This window comes from Camarhynchus parvulus, chromosome 6 (assembly GCF_901933205.1).
Source record: "Camarhynchus parvulus chromosome 6, STF_HiC, whole genome shotgun sequence".
Lineage (NCBI taxonomy): Eukaryota > Metazoa > Chordata > Aves > Passeriformes > Thraupidae > Camarhynchus > Camarhynchus parvulus.
The window spans coordinates 19,006,800-19,031,128 of record NC_044576.1 but is presented as its reverse complement, the minus strand read 5'-3'; the positions used below and the strand labels follow the sequence as shown (position 1 = coordinate 19,031,128).

The 24,329-nt window shown below is 35.4% G+C and overlaps 1 protein-coding gene across 5 annotated transcripts in view; it reads right to left on the bottom strand.

Moving 5' to 3' along the window:
- Positions 1-4,971: 4,971 nt before the first annotated feature.
- The window catches only part of PCGF5 (polycomb group ring finger 5), a 58,155-nt gene continuing 38,797 nt past the window's right edge, over positions 4,972-24,329 (bottom strand). For 4 of the 5 annotated variants that reach the window (XM_030951203.1, XM_030951206.1, XM_030951205.1 and 1 more), the window contains 8 exons: positions 21,595-21,691; positions 17,131-17,186; positions 16,953-17,012; positions 13,652-13,800; positions 12,437-12,535; positions 11,333-11,422; positions 9,499-9,558; positions 4,972-7,367 (listed from right to left, as the gene is read on the bottom strand). In XM_030951203.1, the coding sequence (XP_030807063.1) occupies positions 7,320-7,367; positions 9,499-9,558; positions 11,333-11,422; positions 12,437-12,535; positions 13,652-13,800; positions 16,953-17,012; positions 17,131-17,186; positions 21,595-21,691 (659 nt within the window). In that variant the 3' untranslated portion in view covers positions 4,972-7,319. The remainder of the gene's footprint in view (positions 7,368-9,498; positions 9,559-11,332; positions 11,423-12,436; positions 12,536-13,651; positions 13,801-16,952; positions 17,013-17,130; positions 17,187-21,594; positions 21,692-24,329) is intronic. The other variant, XM_030951207.1, reaches the window with a different exon arrangement.

Here is a 24,329-nt window from a genome sequence, read left to right as displayed (position 1 = left end):
TTTTTTCACTTCAATTTGAATGATTTATAAGCTAAATTTTACAACCACAAAAAGGTTTATTTGTAATAGGATGTTATCACTTTTGACAAAAAGCTTAAAACATTTTATATTTTAAAACAAATTAGCAACATAAGATCACAATATGTTCTATGAGCTCCTAAGTACTGTGAGGGCTGCTTTATTAAAAACTGGTAACTACTGATCAAATGCAAGGAAGCATTAGAACATTATTACTGCTCACCATAGGCTCCTTTCTTTTAACTTGGATCACAGCTTATATAAGGACACTTAGGCCCCCACCCCCAAAAAATCCATTGAGAGCAACTCTATATCATCTATTCAGTAGCCTGGAACATCCAACAATTCAGGCTTTGCATTAATTTAAAAAAAATGCAAAATACTTTCCTTTCAATAGTTAAGTCTGCAATAAGGGAAAAATGATGCATTGCTTCATGTTTGTGCTAAGAAGCTTCTATTTGAGAAAAAAATATGATCAGTTAGTATTAGAATGAAATCTTTCAGCCAGCTAAATAATTATATTGACCTATTACTTTCCAGTTTAGTTAGCCACTATCCTGGAAAGGGAAATCAAGATAATTTGGATTTTTTTATTCTCTCTGTTTTATACTTCACAAGTAAAATAATCACTTCTTACTAATCAATGGTCTCACATCAAGGACAGCAATGCCATTTGCTAAAAAAATAGCTATAAAAATCTGTAAAACATACTTAATATCTTCTCATTATCCTCCAAATCTGTCCTTTCCACCCTCCAAAATATCACTGAACTACGACTAGAGACCCCAAAAGTAGCTTGGTGACTATTTGTGCTTTGGAAGGTTTACAGGATTGACAGCACACTGAGTTTTTTGTTAGTTCACAGGCCAGGTATAGCAGACACATCAGTAAATGCAAGCCTTTGTGCTTTTCCTCAGGAACATGAGCTGGGACTCAGAGCTACTCTATGTCTCTTGACTAAACATCAATGCTATTCCTGTTGTTTCTTTCATTTCTAATTTGTTTTGGAAACTGCTAGGTGTGCCCAACCCTTCAGCTTGGTGACACAGACAACTACCACTGGTTCACTTCTGCTTGATTGACTCCAGGTTCCTCTTGACCATGTAGGCACTCCAGGAAAGTGTCAATGTCATATTCCAAGTTCATTTCTGGGTGGCATTACCTTTGGTATTAAATAGGTCCCTTAAAACTATCAGGCAATCAGATTATCCATAAAAATAGTTTATTTTTAAAAAACCCTAGTTTTTAAGAACAAACTAAGTATCTGACAACAAAGACTAATTTTAAATCAGTAAGTGTGTGATATTTTTTCAGTAAAAATGGAGCATGTTTCATTTTACCACAACAAAATTCAGGAGACAACAGGAACAATATCTACCATACTCAATATAATACAAAACTGAATTTTAAGAGTAGAATACCATTATAAAATATGTGCCTTGCACTTTGACAATAACCATCTTCCTTACAACTTCATTTCTAATAAAACCCTCAGTATGTTAACTAGCAGCAAAACCATTTTACTGTGCAGCTATTTTGTATATTGTAGAGTAACCTTCTCTCAACTCTTTGCTTTACACTGACTGTCATAAGGAAAAAGGAAAATGCACAGTAGCTACTTCTGTTCACCTCGTCCTGTCAACTGTCAGCCATGTTAGAAGCATGTCCTAAAAATACATGTAGAAGTTACTTCAAAGAAGAGGACCTAATGGTTCAGAAAAGCAAGCAAAGTCAAACCAATGCCTATCTTTGGTTAAAATTAATGTAACAGCAAAAACTACTGCTCTACAGACATCTCTCATTCCAGAATTTCTCCTCCATCCTGAGCTTAGCAAACTTTGTCTCCTTCTGCAAATACAAAAGATAGCCTGGGCACTTCTACCCATGTACAGAGCTCCTCTGCTTCACTCCCCCACTCCAGGACCACAGAGACCTAAGTTAAAAAAGCTACCTGAAGATTTATAGCACATACCTTGGATGGAAGGATCTGTTGGGAATTCATGAATTAAATAATTTCCTACTCTGGAACCTAAGGTTTTAATCTGACCTACAGACAGTGCAGACAGAAGGTAGAAAAGAAGATCAATAGGTAGATCTCTTTATAAAAAAATAAATGAATATTGCAAGATCATCTTTTGAAGGACATTCCTGCAAGGGATGTTTCAGCTGAGGTCTGAAGGTCAGACAACCCCTATGTGACAAAATTAGAGGTAAATGTGCAGTTGGAAGTTTTCACATTTCCTTCAGGTGAATCAATCCCTCGGTTGTTGGAACTCATCCTGGAACACACTCCAGTAGGCTACAATCCCTCCTCAAAGAAATGTTTTTAGCTGAAACCTGTATAGAAGCATGACCTTGCTCAAATTGACTGTAAAGGATTGAAAATGCAGAGCTGTGAAAACTTTGCTGAAATCCATGAGAGCTGTCTGATAAATGAAACCTGTGAGCTGACACCTCATGTGCAATTTCACCTTTATAAGTCCTTAACATTTTGACTTTTGGGTAGGAAATGGGATGCAGTAGGGGAATGGCCAAAAGATGTTTAAGAACCTAGAATTAATTACTGGAGAAAGGGTGTCTGTTGAGGCATTTTAACTGAGAAAAATAATAAGTCAACAGAGCATGAAGTAAAATGAGAGGGGAATATGCAGCATGATATGTGCATTTTTGTAGGAAGCAAAGAGATGCCTTCAGTCTGTCAGATTAAGAGAAGTAACCGGACCAAACTCTTGGAAAAGGATGTAAGTCATAATTACCTTTGCACTTTACCAGAACAAAAATGAGTTTGATCAGTGAATCAAGAATCTTTTTTTTTTCTGGGGAGTGAATAAATACCTCTTGTCTGCAGTTGTATGAAAAAGTAAAAAACCAACAAACAATACAACTCAGTGATTGGTTCAATTAAAGGACTAAGCCATGGCCTATTTTTTTTTAAACAGCAGAGAAGAAAAAATTGTTTACTTCTCTCACTAAGTCATGTACACCAGTTATTCATGGGAGAGATGAGATGGAACTCCGGATCACTATTTTGTCTGCGGTAAGTGCCCAGCTTATATCTAAATGGAATGGGATGGGATCAGTCTCTTTTCTCCTGCAGATACACTAGAACTGTTTCTGATAAGAGCAGAAAAGTCAAGTCAAGCTGCTGAAACCTACGGAGACAAAAAGACCAAGATCCAGAATTAAAGGGTTCCTCATGCAGAAAATGGAATATTTTCAACATAAAAGTACTTATTTTAATATAATTTCTACTGAGATAGGCTGGTTTTAATTTAAACTATCTAAAAGAACACATTTCTTTTTATCCTTTTTTCCCATGAAGGCTTCTCAATACAGTATGCTTATGATATATTCTTGCTGAAAATATTAAGACCATAGATAAAATTCAGAAGCAAATATTACCCTGTCAAATGAAAATAATGGGCTTAAAAAGTATTCTGTATTAGTAATCAGGCACTTCACTTTGTGCAACATTTTCAGTAAAGTCAAGATAATACTTGTGTACCTTTTTTCCGCATAACTGCAAGCTGGCTGAGTATGCACAATACACTTCTTGCAGTGCAGACTCCTAGGACCCAAATCCCCAAAGCTTTCATGTGAACAATATCAACTATAGTGATGAGTCACTTCAGTTATTGTAGCAATCTTATTTGGTATTTCATGAAAAAATTCCTTCACAGGACTAGGCCCTTAGCTACCAGGAGTGTAGTAATGCATCATGGAAGATACATTTCTTGATTAATCATCTAATTCCATATTGTTTGAGATATTACAGGATCTTGTTTCTAAATTCTAGCTGACAGCTTGTTACTAGATAAATGCAGCAACCAGCTACACTAAAAAAAAAAGTTGTTTATGATTTTAATTAATGAGTTTTTCACTTCTAGGGAAAAAAATCCAAGCAGCACCAAATGTGCTAAATAAGGGACAGCAAGGTTAGGTAGTAGTGCGGAATTTTTTAGGTCCCTCTGCAGTTAAATACTGCTAATATGGAAAAGTCAGAAACACAGTGGCAGCAACACTTATTTTATATTCCTATGTTTTACAAGGATGCAGTGGTGACACCTTGTCATGGAAATGCTCAGAAAGTGTGACTTTATCCAGGCATCAGTTCTAGCATGGCATATGGTACAGTCTGAAGGGAATGCCTAGGTAATTTCACTTTACCCCATCTTTGGCACACAGGAATCTGCACATGCATTCTCATATTCCTGTGGTGCTCAGATACTCTTAATTGGCACAAATAAATAAATCTGTGTATCTGTAGAGACATGGCACATACGTACTATATGAGTGAAAATTTCCTGTAAAGAAGGCAGTGCCTGTGTTGCACAAACTGCCCAGTTAAGATATGTATTTCACTGGCACTTTACTTTTACAGAAATGATTAAACTATAGCAGCACTCAGGCACCATGCCATCAAACCAGAAATGCAGCAAGTGTAGGTGGTTAGTTCATGCATCTAATGCCGCCATTCGCAGCTGGGAACGTTGGTTCAGATCTGTCAGTATTTTCCATGCTCAAAATGAAGATTTGCCTTCTGTAATCTAGCTTTAACTTGCATCAAGAAAATACCAGGAATCAAAACCAATGTCCATCTCTGATTGAGAAAATTCATGATTCTCTGCATTATGAATACAGGAAGTTATCACAGTCAAAAAAAGCTTCTATTAGTTGCCATTCCACAGCCAAGGCAAAACAGTGCTATTCCAAGGGTCCTGTTAGGTGGATGGATTAAAACTTGTATGTTTCTGTCTTTTTAAAACAAGTCTGTTCAAATTTTTTCAAAACACCAAACATAATTTTTGAGAAAAAAATTGTGCTGTGAACCAAGCAGAAATTATGCTTAAGCATCCTAGCATTAGTTTTGTGATAAACTGAAACAGGTGTTTTATGTCAAGCAAATTTACAGTGAAAATTCTGGTATAAAAACACATGAAATATATAAAAATTGTAAGGTGTAATTAGTATGTGCATGTAAATATTTACAAATAATATCCTATTTCTACTGTACAAAACAACTGGATATACTAAAGAGAAGAATGATTTTCAATCAGAACACATTCTCTGCTCTTCCAGGCTGCTCCATGAGGTGGACTTCCATACAAGAAGAATCTATTTTTCCCTAGAGACTCTGCAGAAAAGGGCCCTCCCTACAAGGAGCATCTTCTTTCTGTCAAGTAGTGCATCACAGGCTGGGTGGGCAGTAGGATGTCTGCTCCCTGCAGCCAGCATGTCCCCCTACCTGTTTCTGGGCAAAGAAGCGCCTGTGCTGGCCAGCACACTGCAGAAAGGGGCAGAAAAGCAGCGCCTGTGCTGGCCAGCGCACTGCAGAAAGGGGCAGAAAAGCAGCGCCTGTGCTGGCCAGCGCACTGCAGAAAGGGGCAGAAAAGCAGCGCCTGTGCTGGCCAGCACACTGCAGAAAGGGGCAGAAAAGCAGCGCCTGTGCTGGCTAGCACACTGCAGAAGGGGGCAGCAGCTTCTTCCTAGACATTTTCCTTCCCCAGTTCCACTGGCATTCCACAATATGTGCAACCTTGACCTGTAATGGCAGGGTTCCTCAACAGACTGCTATTGACAGCATCTTGATTTCTGCATGTCATATGGGCTTTGGGCTGCAGTGGTAGGATTCAAGCCAACTTCATGGGATTCCTCGAGTCACCAATGTTAGAATGCTTAACAACATTAAAAGGGCCAGACCTAATCCACAACCTGCTTATTTCTCCTACAGAACATACTACTGTACATGAACATAAACTTACAAAGGAATTACAGCCTTACATCTATCTTTTGTATTTGATCCCAAGAAAGATTTTTCACTTTGTCTATCTAAGAATGATCAGCTCACTCTACAGTAGCTTGTGAAAAATTGATTTGGTTCCTTTTTGCTGTATGCAAAAGGCATAAAGAAAGTAATTAGCTATCTACAACACTAGCAGGCATGTACTAAGTAGAAATTACATAACATGACTGAACTATAAGTATCTCCAGAGAATCTGATCAGAAAAAGTCAACTGACTTTTAAGCAAAGATAACAGAAGACAGAAAACATACACATTGCTATGCTCCCTGCAACATTACCAAAAACCCCAAGGAACATCCCATACTAGAACCAAATGCTTGTAATACCTAAGGCAACAATCACTTTTTATCCAGCACAACCAGGTCTTAGGAAAAAAAGACGACCTGAAGAATTATTTTGGTCAGACTGCTAATCTTCAGTATTGCATTACCTCTAATTTTATGGAAATAGTTTTATGATGTGACTTTAACTAATGAAAATTTCTGTAATGAATTCTAAACTCCAGATAGTCACAAGAGATACAGTATGTAATTAAAGCTATATTTTTTTTTGGTCTTAGTATATTATAGACCTCCATTCAATCTTAAAAGGAAATATTTATCATGAAAAGTAATAATTATGAAAAATTTTGCCTTGGTCATAATTTCGTAGTGGAATTTAGTTGTTCCATAGACATTTGTATTATTTTACCTTCATTTTATGGAGACTTTATTAGAAGAAATGTAATCTGACCAGAAGCCATTTTTTCAAAAATAGCTAGTATCCCAAATTCCAAACTTCAGGGAAACCACTGGAAAGTGCAATCACAAAGGCTACAATGTTTTCAAGCAGTATTAGCACTTTTAAGATTTAAAATGACTATTTTGAATTACCATGTTCTACATCTCTTGTTCAGTGTAATTAATCTTCATTCACTGCAAAAGGACTGTTGCACACTCATGAGTGAGCTATACCTGGACCCATGAGAACCTTATCAAGGAAAAGGTAGTGGCCTAATCACCACTTTTCTAAATATATTTTCTATACAAAATATTGTCAAGGTATAATCCTTAGTTATTTTTACAGTACTCTATGATTTAAACAACAATATTCAGTAAAGTAGTAAGTGTGTGAAACTGCAACACCACATGAATGAGCACTCTGCCATTTTGCTAGTGTAATCAATATTAGGACCAGAAAAATTTTCTAACACGCAAGCAAAAATATTCCATAGGTTTTGAGTCTTGACTGTACACTTCATGATTTTGGCTATGATTTGCAGCACACTCTTAAGATACACAAATATCTTATGCACATTTCAGTAGCAGAATGGCACTTGGCTTGCTCTAATAGAAACAACAGAGATGCAACTGACAATTTTAAGAAAGACAATGTCCTTATTTGCATGCTGAAATTCTGGCTGTGTCCCCCCAATCCAGGCACATCCATTCATTGTGCAATCTGTCGATGGGTAAACAAATAGTGCAGGATTCATCTCAGTGGGATCTGGCCCTTTGGTCTAACCGAAGTCAATTCTAGGTCGATACTGAAGTACCATAGGGTAAGACTGAAAACAAGCAAGGGAAAAACAACAACAAAAACAGACAAGAAAGCATGAAGACACGATTCATAAACAATACAAAGAAAATGCAATTAAAGACTACCTTAAGAATAGCCAGACTTTATCTCTAAGACAGATGTATATGATGATACTAAATCCATCCCTGTACTTCAAATCGATTAGCTATTTGTCACTGATACACAGTTTCTGTATCTGCTTTTACATATTTCAATATTTATGTTTTATAACATTTATACTTGAGAGTGCTCAAACAAGTCTTATTTCCGTGTTGCTGTGTTTGATAAAAAGCAATCTTGACATTTTATACTTTCTAAACCAAAGAATATTTACAGGTGATGTACTTGGAAATTTATATACAGAGGTTCCATAGCTAAACTATAAAAAAAGGTCAAATTGCTGTCAGCTGGTTTTCTGAGAGATGACTTCTCCCCAGATCCAAACTCCTTAACCTCAGATCTAGTGATAAGTTTTTATTGATTCCTACTGAAAAAAACCAACAAACCAAACAAACAAAAAAAAAAAAGCAAATCAGCTTCTTGGGTCCCTAAATTGGATAGAACTTGTGGAATGGCAGGGAAGAATGGATGGGTTTCCCAAAAGGGCTGTAGAATATCTGGGCACTTGTTGCTCAAACCCCTTATTTTTCAGTCTGTCAGCATTTCATTTGTCTCAAGTTCTCCTCTTAACTTCATTAGCATACTGGATATTTTTTATAGCATAAAACTCTGGCAAATTTCATTGTCTCAGCAGCTGCATGGCCTTAAATACCTCCCCACCATACAACAGAGAGACAAAGCTAATATAAGTTTTTCTAAATTCCAGATTTGGAAAAACAAAAAATTATTACAGAAGCTATCATTAAAACCAAAAACATTTTGTTTCATCCTTCAAATGCAACAGAGATGAAGAAACAAAGATATAGCTCCAGACCTACAGGGTTAATAAACTTTACAAGCCATGGTAGTGAAATATCACCAGAACTAAATGTGATCACACTTGCAGGGGATTTACAAACTGGAGTTCAGAGAAATCACAAGGTAAACCCAGAGGTATTAACAGTACCAGGAGTATTTAGGAGAGAAGACAGGAAGCACCACGTGTAGTCTGCATGTGCAATTAACAAACATGTATCTGTGGTATCATAAATTACTTCTCTCTGATTAATTTTTTCTTAGCACAGGACATGACTACCGTTTCATTTAAATGCAGTTTCACATTTTGACTTTGAGTATACAAATTGTCTCTAAAAGTGTGCAGATCTAATTGGAAGTGTACAAAGGCAGAGACAGAGCAATGACCACACAAATTGCCAAGTAAACCAGTGAGGCTCAGTGTTTTAGCAAACAAAATCACAAAACTGTACAAATCAAATGTACTATGCTGGGACAATTCTAATTATTGAAGGAGGCATGAGTGCAGTAGTTCACTTCTATCACTAGTGGGGAGTGACCCTCTGTCACTACTCTAATTTTTCCTCAAGATAAAAATAGTCTTCCAAAGTTGCAAAGTAACTTTTAGAAATCAGTTCAAATTGAAATTCTCAATGAGGAAACTGAAATACTGTTTCAAATAGTATTGGGAACCAGACTGGTCACTGAAATTTAGAAATCAGCTTCACTTTGCAGGTTCTGGAGGTTTTGCTTCTAGAGATTATTTGGTTTCTAATTTTAAAAATGTGAAAAGGAGTTTAGAAAAATCTAACATTTTTTACTCCATCAAAAAGGACATATGAATTACCACAAAGAGATGAAACCAGTGTAGTCTCTTAATTCACACTCCTAATTTTTGATCCCTTGCCAGTGACTGCCCAATACTGCTTAGTTAGAGGAATGAGATAGCAAGAGGTAGATAATCCTTTGAGGCTGAAATGGATATCAACCTATAGAATGGTATCTCTCAAAAAAATCACAAACAAAAACTGGCCTATGGCACAGAAGGCAAACTTCTAAATCCTTTGAATAAACTTTGTGCTGCAGGAATGAAAATGCTCAGACCTTGCTCACAGAGTTTTAGCACTTGATAGTGAGGAATTACAAAAACTCCACAAGCTGAATTACAATGGAGTGCTGACAGGACCTTAATGACTGTAGTATGTACAGTCCTGAGTGCCTCTTACCTGATAGAAAGTGCCATCCTGTGAGCAGACTTGCGAAGATGAGCAGTTCTGACACCGAAACTGCGGAGGAGATGATTTTCTGATCAGATAAGAGGCATCCACAGCTGGACATACACATTTACCATTTATTGATTTTTAAAAAAAAAATTAAATGTAAAGGTTACAATCAATTTACTTATTTTAAAACAGGAAAGAATTGTTTAATGAATAAATGGAGACTTTTCCCTTTTCTTGTCTATCTCATGTAAGGTCCACAGCTATGCAGTAAAAACTCATGGTCAATAGTACCAGAGACAAAGATAATGGATTCACTTGATCTTCATTCAGAAGAAGAGATTCTTAATTAATTACCATTGCAACTTCATTGAGGAGAACAAAATCATAGAAGCCTCGATATTACTGGATTTATTACCAGCACAATTAAATTTTTAGAGGTGTTAATCATCTTTGACTTCAGAGGAGTGATTTAAAGCTACATGAAAGAGAAGATGAACACATACCTGGCTATGGTGGGTGTATATAAATACGCTTACAAACTAAACCAGGAGTTGTGAACTATTGCATTCACTAAATGTTAAAAAATTATAGTTCTGAGATTTTTGAAAATTTTTAGTACAAATTTGTTTTAGCAAGATCATAGTTACTGTTGCCTCCAACTTCATGCAGTAGGCAAGGGCTGCAGGATGAAATGCCATGAAAAAATTCCATTATCACTGAAATTGTTGCCTCAACACTTCCTAATAGGACAGCCAATGCTAACAAAAATACAAGATGGCAAACCAAAGAGACATCCACTGGTTTCAAGGCAGTATTGGAAAAAATTCTAGTTAAAGCTCTCTTGGGGGCTTTCAGAAATCACAAAATTTCAGTGTAATATTACTTTCAAATTTACTGAATACTTGCCTATATACAATGATCTCCCGAATTCCTATCAAAATCTATCCTTCCCCCTCCAGCTTCAGATTAAGGTAAAACTTTAGGAGACTTGTAAATTGTTAACTTTGCAGTGTGTTAATCCTCTGTGTTTTCTGTCTGTGCCTCAGCACTTATTATTCTAATCATTAGGAAGCTTAAAACAAAAAAAAGAAGAAATTTGGAATTTTCTTCAGATACGTACATTAAAGTATGTTACAAAGCAATAAAGAGTGAAGACCAATCAACAGGCACACACAAACAAATGCATAAAAGAAAGAAGAAAAGGGAATATGACTTCTAATAAAAAAATATACAAGGCAATACTAAACCAAACTGAATATATTTTCTGAAAAAAAAGTCTTTAAAAAGATACTGCAATTCTAAAATATACACATGCAGCAAGGAAAACCCATCTGGCTGTTATCTGAATGTTATTGTTCTACAGCATATCCAAAAAGAATAGATGTAGTATTAACAGAAACAGTAATAAAATATTAGATTTCACTAGTAATTTTTTCAGTGTCACTTTCAGTTTACTGACTGAATAAAACAGGTTCTTACTGAAGAACTGTTGGATGCAGATTCCCCAACTATTATAACTCAGAAGCAAAAGCAAGTTTGCTGAAAAAGAACAAGGGCTTGGGTTTTCAGTTACTTGATTTAAAACTCTGAGCAGAACTTGCTTATACACATCATACATCCGCTATTTTGAACTTTCAGAATCTACACAATATATTTGCTGAAGGGTTTCACCCATAGGGTTTTACATAAGAAATTCAGAAAACATGCAGAAGGCATTTTTAAATAGGGGTTTTTTGAAGGGCCATAGATTATATTCAGGCCTAAGATGTGAAAGTATGTATGGTTTCTATAATAAATATACCAAAACATCATTTATCAATAATGTAACAGCATTTACGTTTTCGCCTCTTAGTCTCCATCTTGTCATATAGATGAATTCCATAGTGTGATCCTTCCCCATGATTTCTCCGTTGCATAGTACATCCAGCTTAAAATACAACAGAACAAACAGTAAGACAAAGGGATGCAGAAATTTAATGTCTAAAGGAACTGCTAAGTGAATCTCCAGAGTTAATCCTTCCACTCCTATCATTATATAATGATACCATCAGACATGTATATCAAAGCTGGATGAATACAGCATGCTGACAATATGTTATTTTGTACCCTGGTATTCACTTTTGTGTTTTTATTTGAAGTGTGGACAGAAAGAAGTCTGCTACCGAGGTATGAAATCACCAGTAGACAAACATTCCCTATATTTAGCTACATTACACAGTATCCATTTGAAGAGAAAGCCTTGTGCAGTATTTTGAAGGCCATCTTGCTATGCCAGTACTCTTTCAAACCCAAAGATATAAACCAGAAGTACAGTAATTTTCATTTAAAAAATAGATTGTAAAGAAACTTAAAAAATTAGTTTAAAAATAACTAAGAAATTACAAGGAAAATGCACTTCAAAGTACACAGACATTCCTTAACTGAAAGCAAAAGACAGAGGAAAACAATTATCTCAGTGTGAAAAATGTCTACTTTAAACTGTATTATAGCATCTTACTGCTGCCTGCCACTGCAAATGTTTGACAGTATTTTCATTATTAGACCTATAATATTTTCTGTGTTTCAGACAAAAAAAATAAAAGGCAAAATTTTGAAGTAAGCAGATTCTTTGTAACACAAGCCATTAAGGTACCAGACAGATTAAAAACCAAATGACACCAAAAAGGCTGGACACCATGACAAAATCCTGTGCATAGTTATAACCTGTGCACCAAACCTAACTCTGCCCTACTCCTGACCAAAGCTGGGAGGCTGCTGCTGGTGCTAAAGACAGCCTGCCCTGCATGGAGCCTTTGGCTCCTGTGCAAGAACAGGCTGAAGAAATAGTCTGTGCTCCAGTATCCCTGGAAAGAGGGAAGTTGGTTCAAACATGACTAAATTTCACAGAAATAGATTATGTTGCAGGGAAATAAAAATAAAAACATCTTTCTTTCAAATGTACCTCATAGGAACTTGGAAGTTTTAATTTTAAGCTGAGAAACTTTTTGATAGTTCCCACGGTCACTCGAGTAGAACAGCGGATAAATTTCTTCATTAAGCCCTAAAGCAACAGCAACAAATCAGAAAAAAACATATCAGAAATTTAAAAATTTAAAAAACATGTGAGCAATCTTTTGTGCAGGAGCACCTATAACTGATAATCTTTTCAACCAGTCACCAATTCTCTTCTAATTTATAATGACACCATAGGTTCATTTTTGTTCACTTGTTTTCAAAATTTAAAAGATGACAAACAACTTCATTTGACCCATCTCTGGTTCTAAAGATATTTCTAAAAGATACAGAAGGGAGGAAAGAAATAAACCAAAGCTCAGCTACCACCAAACCCATCAAAACCCCCAGGAGAACTTAAACAATCAGTGTGTTTGTGTTAGTACCACTGGGGGTCAAAGAAATGTTGCATTTCTTAGAAGTGTTAAGAGCCTCCAAAGTTATACACGTAACACAACACTTAGAAAATACAAGTAATTTTATTAGAAAAGTTCTTAAATATATTTTTCCTTTTATTCTTCTATTTGTAATTTAATAAAACATTGTTAAAATCGAAGCTGATTTCTAAAGACTTTCTTCTATACTAAGTATGCTAGGTAATTCCCTTCAGGAATAGAAACCAAATATCCCTAATTCTTAAAACAGCAATTGGCAGGTATTATTCCACACATTTTGCAGACTGAAGTGATCTCCCCAAGGCCACAGACAACACATCAGGGTCAGATTCAGGTTTACAACTCAGAAGATCTGGATCCCAGTAATTCAGGGCACCACATATTTGATAAGCAGGTTCATTCTGGCAGGTTAAGACAGTAATCCTGAAGGTACGAGGCAGCTCACCTACAGCTACCTTTATAAATATGTCTGTGGTGTGCTGTAATCTGTTGGGTACTGCAGTTATATACCATAAAGGCTGTAGACTACAAAACTATAATCCCCACACAAACAAAAATTCCACTGTCACAGATGGCTTTCTGTATAGAATTGTATTTTTCCCAAAATTCCAAAGATGCACTGAAATGCCTCAAAGGGAAGGACTAAATAAGCATGAAGTGGGAACAGGTCACTACAATCAGGTTTATTTTTAACAGTTATAAAATGATTTGGTTCCTAGAAGATGCTGTTCTGTCATCAATAAGTGCAGCACAGCTTGTTTGCTACTCACTTTGACAACATTATCTCCTGACTGCCCATTGTTGCGTAAACAGTCGAGGCAGATTGCGATCTGTGGGTCACTCCTGTGATAGTCTTTGTCTTCTTCATTTTCATCACACTCCTCATCTACTTTGGGTTTATCAGCTTTTGGACTTTCATCTGTAAAATATGAAGATCATATTATTTAAGTATAAAGTAATTAAAAATCATATATTTAAGGAAATAAGGCATTTTTATGAGCCATAATTTTTCTTCACATTAACTTCACACATTTTTAATTCAGGGCATTCTTACACTGACCAACTTAAAGATCTCTGGAAACAAATTTTTACTATTGAAATTTTAATGCAATACGCAAACAACAGATTTCTATGGAACAGAAAATAATTAGTTGATGGACTATGTTGGGTATGGCTGTCTACTTCTGATATGTTCAATAAATAAAACCCTGCAACTCTGCATGCATCACAATCACTCAAGACATGTAAACCTACTGCACAGTGTGGCAGTTCAGTGACAAAAATAGTGTTTTAAAATAAACAATAGAATGACTAATCCCAACACTTATATATCAAAGTAACACAGCCAATCAATTCATATTAACTGTGAATAATCCAGTGCAGACAAGTCCCTGTAATGCAAACTAAATGAGGCAAACTAAACCTTAGACTTCATCCACTTTTGACCACATCTAAATAGGTCACTGTAAAAACTCCAGGTGTTTCTCTCCAGAAGGATTTTAGAACTAAATAGCCATATATTTACTTACTCCCTTTAAAAAGGAAAAAAAAAAAAAGAAAAGAGGAAAAGTCTGTGTATTTTTTAGCAGAGCTTATACAGACTACATAATCACACACAACATGTTATCCCCTTTCATTCTGCCGTTGCTGTTAACATGTTCTATTGGTTCCTGGTTAAAATTCTAACTCTTTGGAAAAGTACCATCTTGTATAGTTTAGAAAGGTGTAGCAAAGTTGACCACTCAAATGCTAAGACTAGCGAGTACATCTAGATAAGGCTGCAATGTATGTAAATAATAACCATAAAATGGAGTAAGGCTTACAGATTTAGAGTATAGTATACAATAATCTTATTGTATACATTTGGATTTTTTTCTGTATCTCCAACTCACTTATTTTGATTTAAAACAAAGGTTGCTCTCTATTTGAATAAAACATTATCACAATTAACTTGAATAAGCTGCTTTCATGTTTTTAAAAAACTTTCAGATCAAGTTCTGCTGTTTTCCTACACTTACCAGATTCTAAAGGAATTTAGTAGAGTTCAGATGAGAAAATGGAATGTAAACTTTAATAAACACCAAGCCATGACCAAGTTTCTTGATACAGTAATTAGTTGCCTTTGTTCAGTTTACATATTCAAGATGAGTTTTAAGCTATATTCATTAATTTTCTTTCTTAGAATTTTTAAGTTTTCCCCAATTATGAAAAATTTATCCCCAAGTCCCTATTAGCTATTGACACATTTAGTTGAATGTGTATCATAGATACATTTTGTTCCTATCATCCTCTATGATCAGAATTTACAGTATCAAACTACAGATTTTTTTTCCCTGACAGTCCAGGAAGCAAACTTTATCAGTCAAGCAGGTGCAGTCCACCTGTCACAAGCATTTGTTCACTTCAGGCTGGACAGTACCAATGAATATTTTCTCTCTGTACCATAGTATTTCATTATTAATCAATTCTTTCTGGTAAGCACTCTCCTACAGGAGTCACCAATGGCTGAGATATGCTTTAATGTTTGGGGTTTTTTCCTTCTGATATGTGAAAATTTTAAGTCCTGGGATTTTTTAACAGCTCTTAGATGCTTAGGTTAGGAAATGTGCTGCAACCTGTGGCACAGGACATAACTGACAGACTCTTAAACTACAGTGACAATCTGATTGCAGAGCATGGTATTGACAACTGAAACAGTCTCTTCTAAATGAAACTATCCTCAGCAAATAATTTCTTCCCAGGCAAGATTCTAAATGCTTGCTTGTGGCAGAAAATAGCTTAAGTGCTCATAATTTGTATCAATGAGTTGTCATGACTTTCAAATACTTTGCAGAGACAAAGTTCCATAGCCCCAGGCTACAGTCTCTAATGGAGTTGGATACATCTGTAGCTACTCAGAAGTGTAATTTGTGAGTTAGAGCCTTCCTCTCATTCACAAAAACAATACAAGCTCTCACTTCACTTACTAACTCATCTCCACTGGATTTATCATTAAATTAGGAGAGGAAGGAGGAAGAGTAAGTTGGTCAAAAGTAAGTCACATTCTACAAATTTGCAAATTATCTGTTGATTCTATGTATATAGAAGACCATTTTCTAAACAGTCAAGAAATGTCTCTATCTCACAAAAATATTTTTGAAGTTTTTTATAAAACTGAACAGGTATACACTACATAGTATACTGTAGTAAACTAATATAATTTCTTCTAAACTGTTCTGCAGTTCATAATTTATTTATATAATAGAGAAAGTAACATTGTCCCTCACAATGGATGCCAAATCCAAGTCAACAAAACTTGTGAGAAAGAAAATTTAGTGTTACAAAGTTGAAAAGAAGACATTATAAAGAAATGAATGCAGAAGAATATTACAAGATGTTTACTTGACAGTTACCCTTTCCTGAAAATAGCTATTTTTTGACTTAATTGAGCCTTTCAAAAGTTCTTTAAAATCAAATCAAATAGGCTATGGTATTAAAAACCTGATGTCAAATTAAAGGGGCATAAAACCAGCTGGATCTACTCCTTGCTTAGCACCTCAGTACTGAGTTTCAAAGTTCATGGGTCAACTACAAAAAAATGAAACAAAACAAAGCAAAAAAACAAACCAAAACCCAACCAAAAAAGCATTGTGGGATCTATAGAAAACAATTATTTGGCATGTGTGGAAAACTGTTTTACTGCTTGTCATAACTAATTCTTGACAACCTCCTACTGAACAGATGGTGAAATTTGGTAACAGAAAGTAATTTGTAAAAACTCTGCAAAAAATCCTATCTTGCTCTATTAAGAAAATTAAGAATTCAGCTGGACAATTGTGAGAGCCTTGCAAGTGAGAGCCCAGGATAATGCAAATGAAAATAATGATAAAACAGCTAGAGTTTGTTAACCAACTGGTTGATAGATAAGCAGTAGTATGAAGTATAGAAGGCCCATACATCTGCACAGATTCGCTACAAGTTTCTGTAGTATCTTTGAATTCAGGAAAAACAAAATGTACTTGTGTCAGTGAAGAAACTGGTCTTAATAAACAGTGTTATTTAACACACAGATGAGAGGGAAAAAATCATCACCTTGTCCATTTTCTTGAGGTTTGTTTTTCTTCCAAAACTCAATCTCTCGCTGCAGTTCCTCTAGTTAACATCAAAGAACAGTAATGTGAATTTTTAAATCAATACCAGGTACATAATTAGAAAGAGCCATATTCCCCCACCAACCCAAATGGTTCCCAAAACCAAATGAGAAACTTACGTTCTCGAAGTCCAGGCACCAACTTAAATATAATTTCCTCTAAGGTGTTATCCAGCCTTTCAGAGGGAAAAAATACATTTCACATTAAATGGATACTAGCATTTTAAGTATTTTTAGTGTTTAAATAACAAAAGCTTTTGAATAATGAGTTGCATTTTTCTGGTAAATAATGAATCCTGTCAAAGTCAACTGATTTTAGTTTGAGAGACAACATGCATTAAAGCTTATCTCAACCATCTCCTAAATGGATTTATCATAGAAATAACAAAGGAATTACTTTTTCAACATATAAAGATAAGAATGAAGCAAAAGATAAAAACATTATACTCTAAAATTTTTATTTCTGAATTTGTGTTACATACAAACAGTAGTGTTACTAGAAGGAACAGGCTGGAAAAGTTTTATCCAATTTTAAGGTCCAGCTTATGAGTAGTAAGCACGAAAATGATAAACTCCATTACCATACTAAGTGTTGAAGTGCTTTGGTAATAAGCCTGTTACAAAAACGGAATAGACTATTCCCTACTTACCAGACCACAGCAAAGCAGTCTTGGCAGGATAAAGAAGACCACAGTGCACCCATGCTGCTCTGACTTGATAGTTCTCAGTACCCAGCACAGTTAATTTGAACTATTTAAATCTGCCATGTGTTGTACTCCAGGAGAGAGTACACAGCACAGGCATGTCCTCTGATACCCTGATATTAGTGCCAAAACTAGTTATTACAGTCCCTTCCAGTGTACACACTGCAGTTACTCTTGCTGCTGAAGTTAAAATACTTATCTTTCCTTTTCTCTGAATTTAACCAACTCTTCTATCCATTTTGTTTATCACCTGCTTTCTAGTTCTACTTCCTCTCCTGGTCTCTTATCCTTCAGTTTCCTCTGGTTTCATTCTGTTTCCTTTTCCTTCCTCTCCTTTGCCCTTTATGTTCTTCTCTTGTCAACAGAAACTCCCATTGTCCACAGCCTAAACAAAAACTCATGACAAAATAAAACACTAAATAATGCAGGGAAATTAAGTATCTTGACATTCAGTCAGAATCTGGTGTATTTTAAATTGCCTTATTTTTTCATCTCAATAGCAATATATTTCTTTATATATATTTTTGCAAATACAACTGTGTACATGGTATTAATACACTATGGGCCTGTTAAAAAACATAGCTGTTATGTCATTTGCTCACCACAAGTTGCAAAGTAGGAGTAAGAATGAATGTTTTTATTGTTGAGGAATGTCTACAATTCATATAAATTGATAACAATTATCTTAAAATAAATACATGAGTATTCAAGGTTCTCCTTATAGAATTTGTACTTGTACTTTACAATTAGACCCATTACCCAACCATCAAGTTCTGAGATTAGATCCCTGTGGTATCCATCAGTAGATTCAGTCATACCATAGAAATATTCATGTTTCAGCTACAACCACAACCCATTTTTAATTGCTTCTTCTTAAGGGGACAGCAACAACAAATTCAGCAAGTGAAACATCCCTCCCATAAAACAAAGCAGCACAGAGAGAGCACTTTCTCACAGATAAGAAGGAAATTAAAATTGTAGGATGTCTGAGTGCTGGATTTCTGATAGATGACAATGCAGGTCTACCTTCCCAGATGGTGTAACTTGCAGCCTCCTCTGTCAGTATCTGAGGGAACTACATGGTGCTGCTTTCTGTGAAGTATCCACAGCAGAGCACTGGGAACTTGGGAACATGCCTTAGAAATGGAATTCATTTCACACTGTAAGAAAGCTCCAACCTTCATAATTTACGCATTAAAAGAAATGAAATTAAATAGGGACTTCAAGAGAGAACACTACTACCTTAATTAAAAATCCCTCTGTTCTTGAGGGTGGTATAATACATGCTGGTTTTCTTTCATTTATTTTTGAAAATTCCCACTTAGCACTTTCTAATTTACTTTCAATGGCCCAAAACAAAAGTCACTGATAATGCTAAAATAGCAAAAAAACCCTAGTATACTTTGCAAATTTACAATGCTAGAAGCAAGAAGTGGCTTCCCACTCTAGTCAATACTTAATTTTTTTCCAAAAACTAAACAAAAAAACTTCTTTCTTTACAGAGGATAAATAATAATCAATACTCTGACAGGGAGCAGGAAAAAAAAGTCCAATCTGATCTTTAAATGCAGGGAAACATGAAATTATTACAAGATTCTCAATTTCAGATGCATCTTCCAGTGTTCCACACATGTAAGCACTCTGACATAAAGATTTGTATTTTTGTGTCTCACATCAAACTCATTCCAAAATGAAACTACTTGAAAAAGGTGGTCTCAGTCATTTACTGTGATACTTCCTGTTAATGCTGAAAAAAGAACATTGATATTTCAGAGACACCACTTTCCATTCCCACATCTTCCAACCATCTTCCAAGTCTCCAAACCAGAACATATAGAAAGAAGAACCAAGAAATAAAGAAAGAAGAACTGCCAGCTCAGTATAGCTCCTTTTTTCACCTCATCTATAATACTGAATGAGTTACAAGATCAACACTCGGATAATTATCAGCAAATATGAACCAAACTAAGACTATTGCTCAGGGAAACTTGCATGCACAGGAGTATGCCAGCAAGAGAAAAAAGAAGTCTGCCCTCATGGCATTATCAACACACACCCTACTGAGTACAGATGATGCAGAATTCTGCTAAATTAGTAAAAGGAATTCTTAAAATTTAACACTCTTCCTACATGTTCATTTTAGAGCTCAATGTTGAATTTCAGACTTAGTCTTGTAGTTACAAGAGACCCCAAGTGCTGCCAAATAAGAGATTCATGTAAAAAGCTCACATAGCAATGAAGTTACTCAGAACTGAGTTTAGAAGTAGTTTATACAGCTTATCAGAGAGATCTTGGTTAAAACTCTTAAGTGGTGTTCAACACAATTTCTCAGAAAATGACTGCATCCTTTAGCAATGATGGGGCTGATCTCCATGGTCAGAGTGTAACTCTTATATTAATCTGTGCAGGCAGCATCCAGGAAAGATAATTCCATTGCATAGCTCATGTGCTCTTCTGATTATTAGTTTAGCAAATGTTTAAAGCTGGTTCATAAATTACAACCAGGAATCTACTAACTATATGCAGTTTCCTGGCACAGAGACCAAATGACTCTAAAAGAAAGTTCAGGAAATAATTGCAGAGAAAATAGCTCTTCCCACATTTCTGGCTTGTGCTCTCAACTTTCTTCACCCATCTATAATTTCCTGCTCAAAGGACAATATTTGTTTACTAAACATCTACTATATGTTTCAGAAAATGCATTTTTCATCTCATATGAAGTGGTCCTATCAGAATAAAAGAAATATTTCTAAATGCTTTTGTTTTCAGCTTATTATTAGCCTACAGCATATTCTGTTATGACTCACACAGCACCTCAGAAACTGACAGGAAATCAGAAAAATAATCTACATGAACCTGCTCAGCCCCACCCTTCCAAAAATATTCAGATGACAAAGACTTAGGCCAGTAACACCCTTTACAGTTGCTGAATTCAATCTCTCTCAGTTATGCTCTTGGTACATAACTGGGAATGGTTGTGCACACATAGATCAGTCAAAAATCAAAGCAATGTATGACAAATTGTAACAAAACCAATGACATCAGAAAATTATACCAAGCCTAGTAAATTCCAGATGGAAATTTATATTTTTACATTAATGTAAGAATAAGTCCTTCTAAGTTCACAACAGTATTACAAACAATAATACTGGGTGATGGGGTGGAGGTAGTGTTGGAAGTGAGGACACAGAGTGCCTTCATCACTCCAAGAAAACATTAAATTCTTCCACTTATGATGACATTTGCAAATTTTTCTATCTCACTGGATGTCTATAATCTTTTTTCCAACATAACATCACTAAAAGTGAATCCAGAATTTTATGAAAAATAATTGTTTTTTAGAAGGTATGTTAATACAATACAAAAAAATCTCAAAAAAGGGTATTTTTAATGTAAAAGCTTCTTTTCATTAATCTTACAACAAATTTCAATTCAGATTGGTGGACTTATGCCCTGAAAAACATTGCTTTTAACATGATTCATTTTCTATATGTTGTTCTAAAAGAAAAAGTTGCCATATGTTTGGAATGCCCTAAATAATTTGAAAAAACAACCCTCTAGAACTTAATTTCATGTAAAGAATGAAAAGTACCTCATTTGTTTATACGTTTAATAGAGATACTAATTCTTGTTTTACACTTGTACAATAGAAGCACTATTTCTGTGCCTTTCCCTTATGTTTCCTCCTTTTACTACATCTGAAAAATTCAATTTAGAATGTAGTGGGAGCTGAGAAAATGACAACCTATATGGCTTGGAACAGTTAATATATGCATTATACAAGTAAGCAAAACAATTATTGCCCTTTTAGGAAAAAAACATTAAGATTTTTTGTTGCTGTTCATTGCATTTCAGCAAATGCTGTGAAATAGATTCTTACCTTAACATTTCTAGTGGATTGGTCTCATGCACTTGGTTGCCACACCTGGGACAGTCATTGCTGTCTTCAAAGTGTTGAACAATACAAGTCTTACAAACTAAGACAGAGAAGGAAAAAAAAAAAAAAAAACCCACTTAGACAAAACCCAAATAATATTGCTGGAGTATGACCTAATGATACCTGGTAGCTACCCCACACATCAGAAATATAGAGTATTGTCTTAAAGTAAATAATTACAATGTATCTTATCCCCTTCTTGTTTCTCAAAACCACTGTTAGTTCTGCTCCACTGCGACACCAAGGTCAGCAGCACAGGCTGGACAAGCACTTTAAATTATGAGATATTTCTGCTACTTAGAATTCTCCCAGCATCATAACACATGAAGCCCATAGCCTGTACCACCTTAAAGAGCAGGTTCTCAGGTGGGTGCTGGGGAACTTCCACCATCACCTCAGCTGATCTGAAATAACCTACATCAGTTCAATGGTGTTGCTTGCAGCTGAAAATACTGATTTAAATACTTATTGCAAGAGAAAAGGTCACATAAATTGTACACAGGTTCAAAGTGTTTCCTTTTTGACACAGTGCTTTCCAAAGCAATGACAGAATGTACATTCAACATTTAATATTTGAACCTTTTAATGAAAAATCAGGATCAGGACCATGGCAAGTATCAATAAACCCAAACCAACAACAATGTGAATTGAAAAACTAATCAACTGAAAGCAAACTAAACAAGGTGCTACACTACTGTTGCTTCCAAATGATCAATTACAGACTGTAGATTTTAGTGTCATTTATTATGGAAGCCAAGCTGATGAGAACAAATATGCCTGCTATTATTACTGCACAACAATGTTCTGGATGGAGATAAACTCTACTCTCTTCTTATTATTAATTCACCTACACCGAAATAAGAACTGCAAATTCATCAGGAAATGGACTGAAAAAATAAATGGACTGCTGCAACTGCAATATGCTTTCTGCTGAAACACTAATTTTTTTCATCAATTACTTAAAGAAGTATGAACATCTCTAAACAAGTTGGTAAATTCTAATTATAAGACAACTCTAGGAATCTTGAACTTCCTTTAACAAACAAAGCCTGTATTTGTCTTTGCTTTAGAATGCTCAGAAGGGTTATATCAAATCAGCTGATGCTGATAATGCACACATATTAAACCTCCATGTAGGTGTTTTTTCCAACCGCTTTAAATCACTAACTTAAAGACATTTAACTTTACAGCCCAAGATTGTAAAGGAATTGCAAAATAAGTCTTCTGTCAGTTAAGCTTTTCAGGTGCAGCACCTGATAGCTCCTAATCCTGGTATCTATATTGTGCTGAATTCATTGCTTCTGTCAGGAGAAGGTCAATGGGTTAGTGGTGGGTGAGGACAATACCAATGAACCACCAGCTTAAGAGTCACAGGCTGTCTCAGAAATGTCAGTAGTTGGAAACCTGAGTTTAAAGAGTGTGGGGGAGAAAAGGGCTGAGGAGCAAGTATGATGATGAAATTGTGAAGTCTAACATAGATGCAAATTACTGTCATCTGGAAATTCATGTAAAAGTCACTGAGCTAAGTAACAGAAAAGTTTGGCTTACTCTAGACCTTTTCTAACTTGACTTCATAGAAACTGAGCTTAAAGATAACTCTTTTTTCAATGGAGTTTCATCTGCTAACTCCTATAACAAAGGAAGGAGTTAGTCTTTATGTTTTTGGTAAGCCTTCTGTCTGGTATAAACAGCAGCAGCTCTATGGAGTCTTTCTACCCTGACACCAAGTTAAAATGATCAAGAATAAACAAAGTGGAAAGTTTGTAAAAATGTAACTACAACTGTTCAATACTAATTTCAGAATCGATAAGCTCAACCCCTAACCTTCTCTTATTTGGAAAATGTCCAGGCTGGATGAGGTTCTGAGCAACTTGAACTAGTGGAGGGTGTCCCTGCCCATGGGAAGAGGGTCAGAACTAACTAAGAGTTGGGTGTTCCAGCCCAAACCATTCTATGAATTTATTTTGCAACAGAGACTCAAAGAATTAGCACAAAAATTCTTCCAAAGGAGAAAGGGCTTTGTTTCAATACCAGAGTGATTTGGTTTCTTTTCTGTAAGCAACAGAATTAGCCTCCTTCTGAAAGAATTTCCTTGCATTTTAAAAAAAAACCTTTCTGAAATTCTTAAGAGAATTTAATTCCCTTCACTTGTTCTCAGGATTTCTGCTCCACTCATGTCAGAGAAGTTCTTGAAGTCTGTGATGAGATGACACTGTTCTTACTGCATTCAGTTGTCTTGTAAAGATATTTTACATTTGAGCTTCCTAGGTCTTTTGTTTGTTTTCCAAAACTAAAGGTAAATAGGGCCTATCTGAGCTATAGCTTTCATTTAAACCCAGAAGAAATCTGAAATTATTACTATTCAGAGAACTCCATGCCATCGGATCTGTAACTAATACACTTATTTAAGTCAGATAATTGACTCCATAAAACCTTCCAATCACCAAACACTCCTAAACATAAAGCATGCTAACATCCAAAATAATGTATTTGGAAGAAATATTTATAATATAAACCAATCTATGGAAAGGAACTGAATTCCTCAGTCTGAATACATTTTTGTGCTCTCTTTATAACTTTTGTTTTTCAGAGGACACAACACCATTAGAAGGCATGCATGGTCCAAGAAAGGACCTCATGATTAATGGAGAGCTTCATTTCCAGTGTAGGAAAGGTCT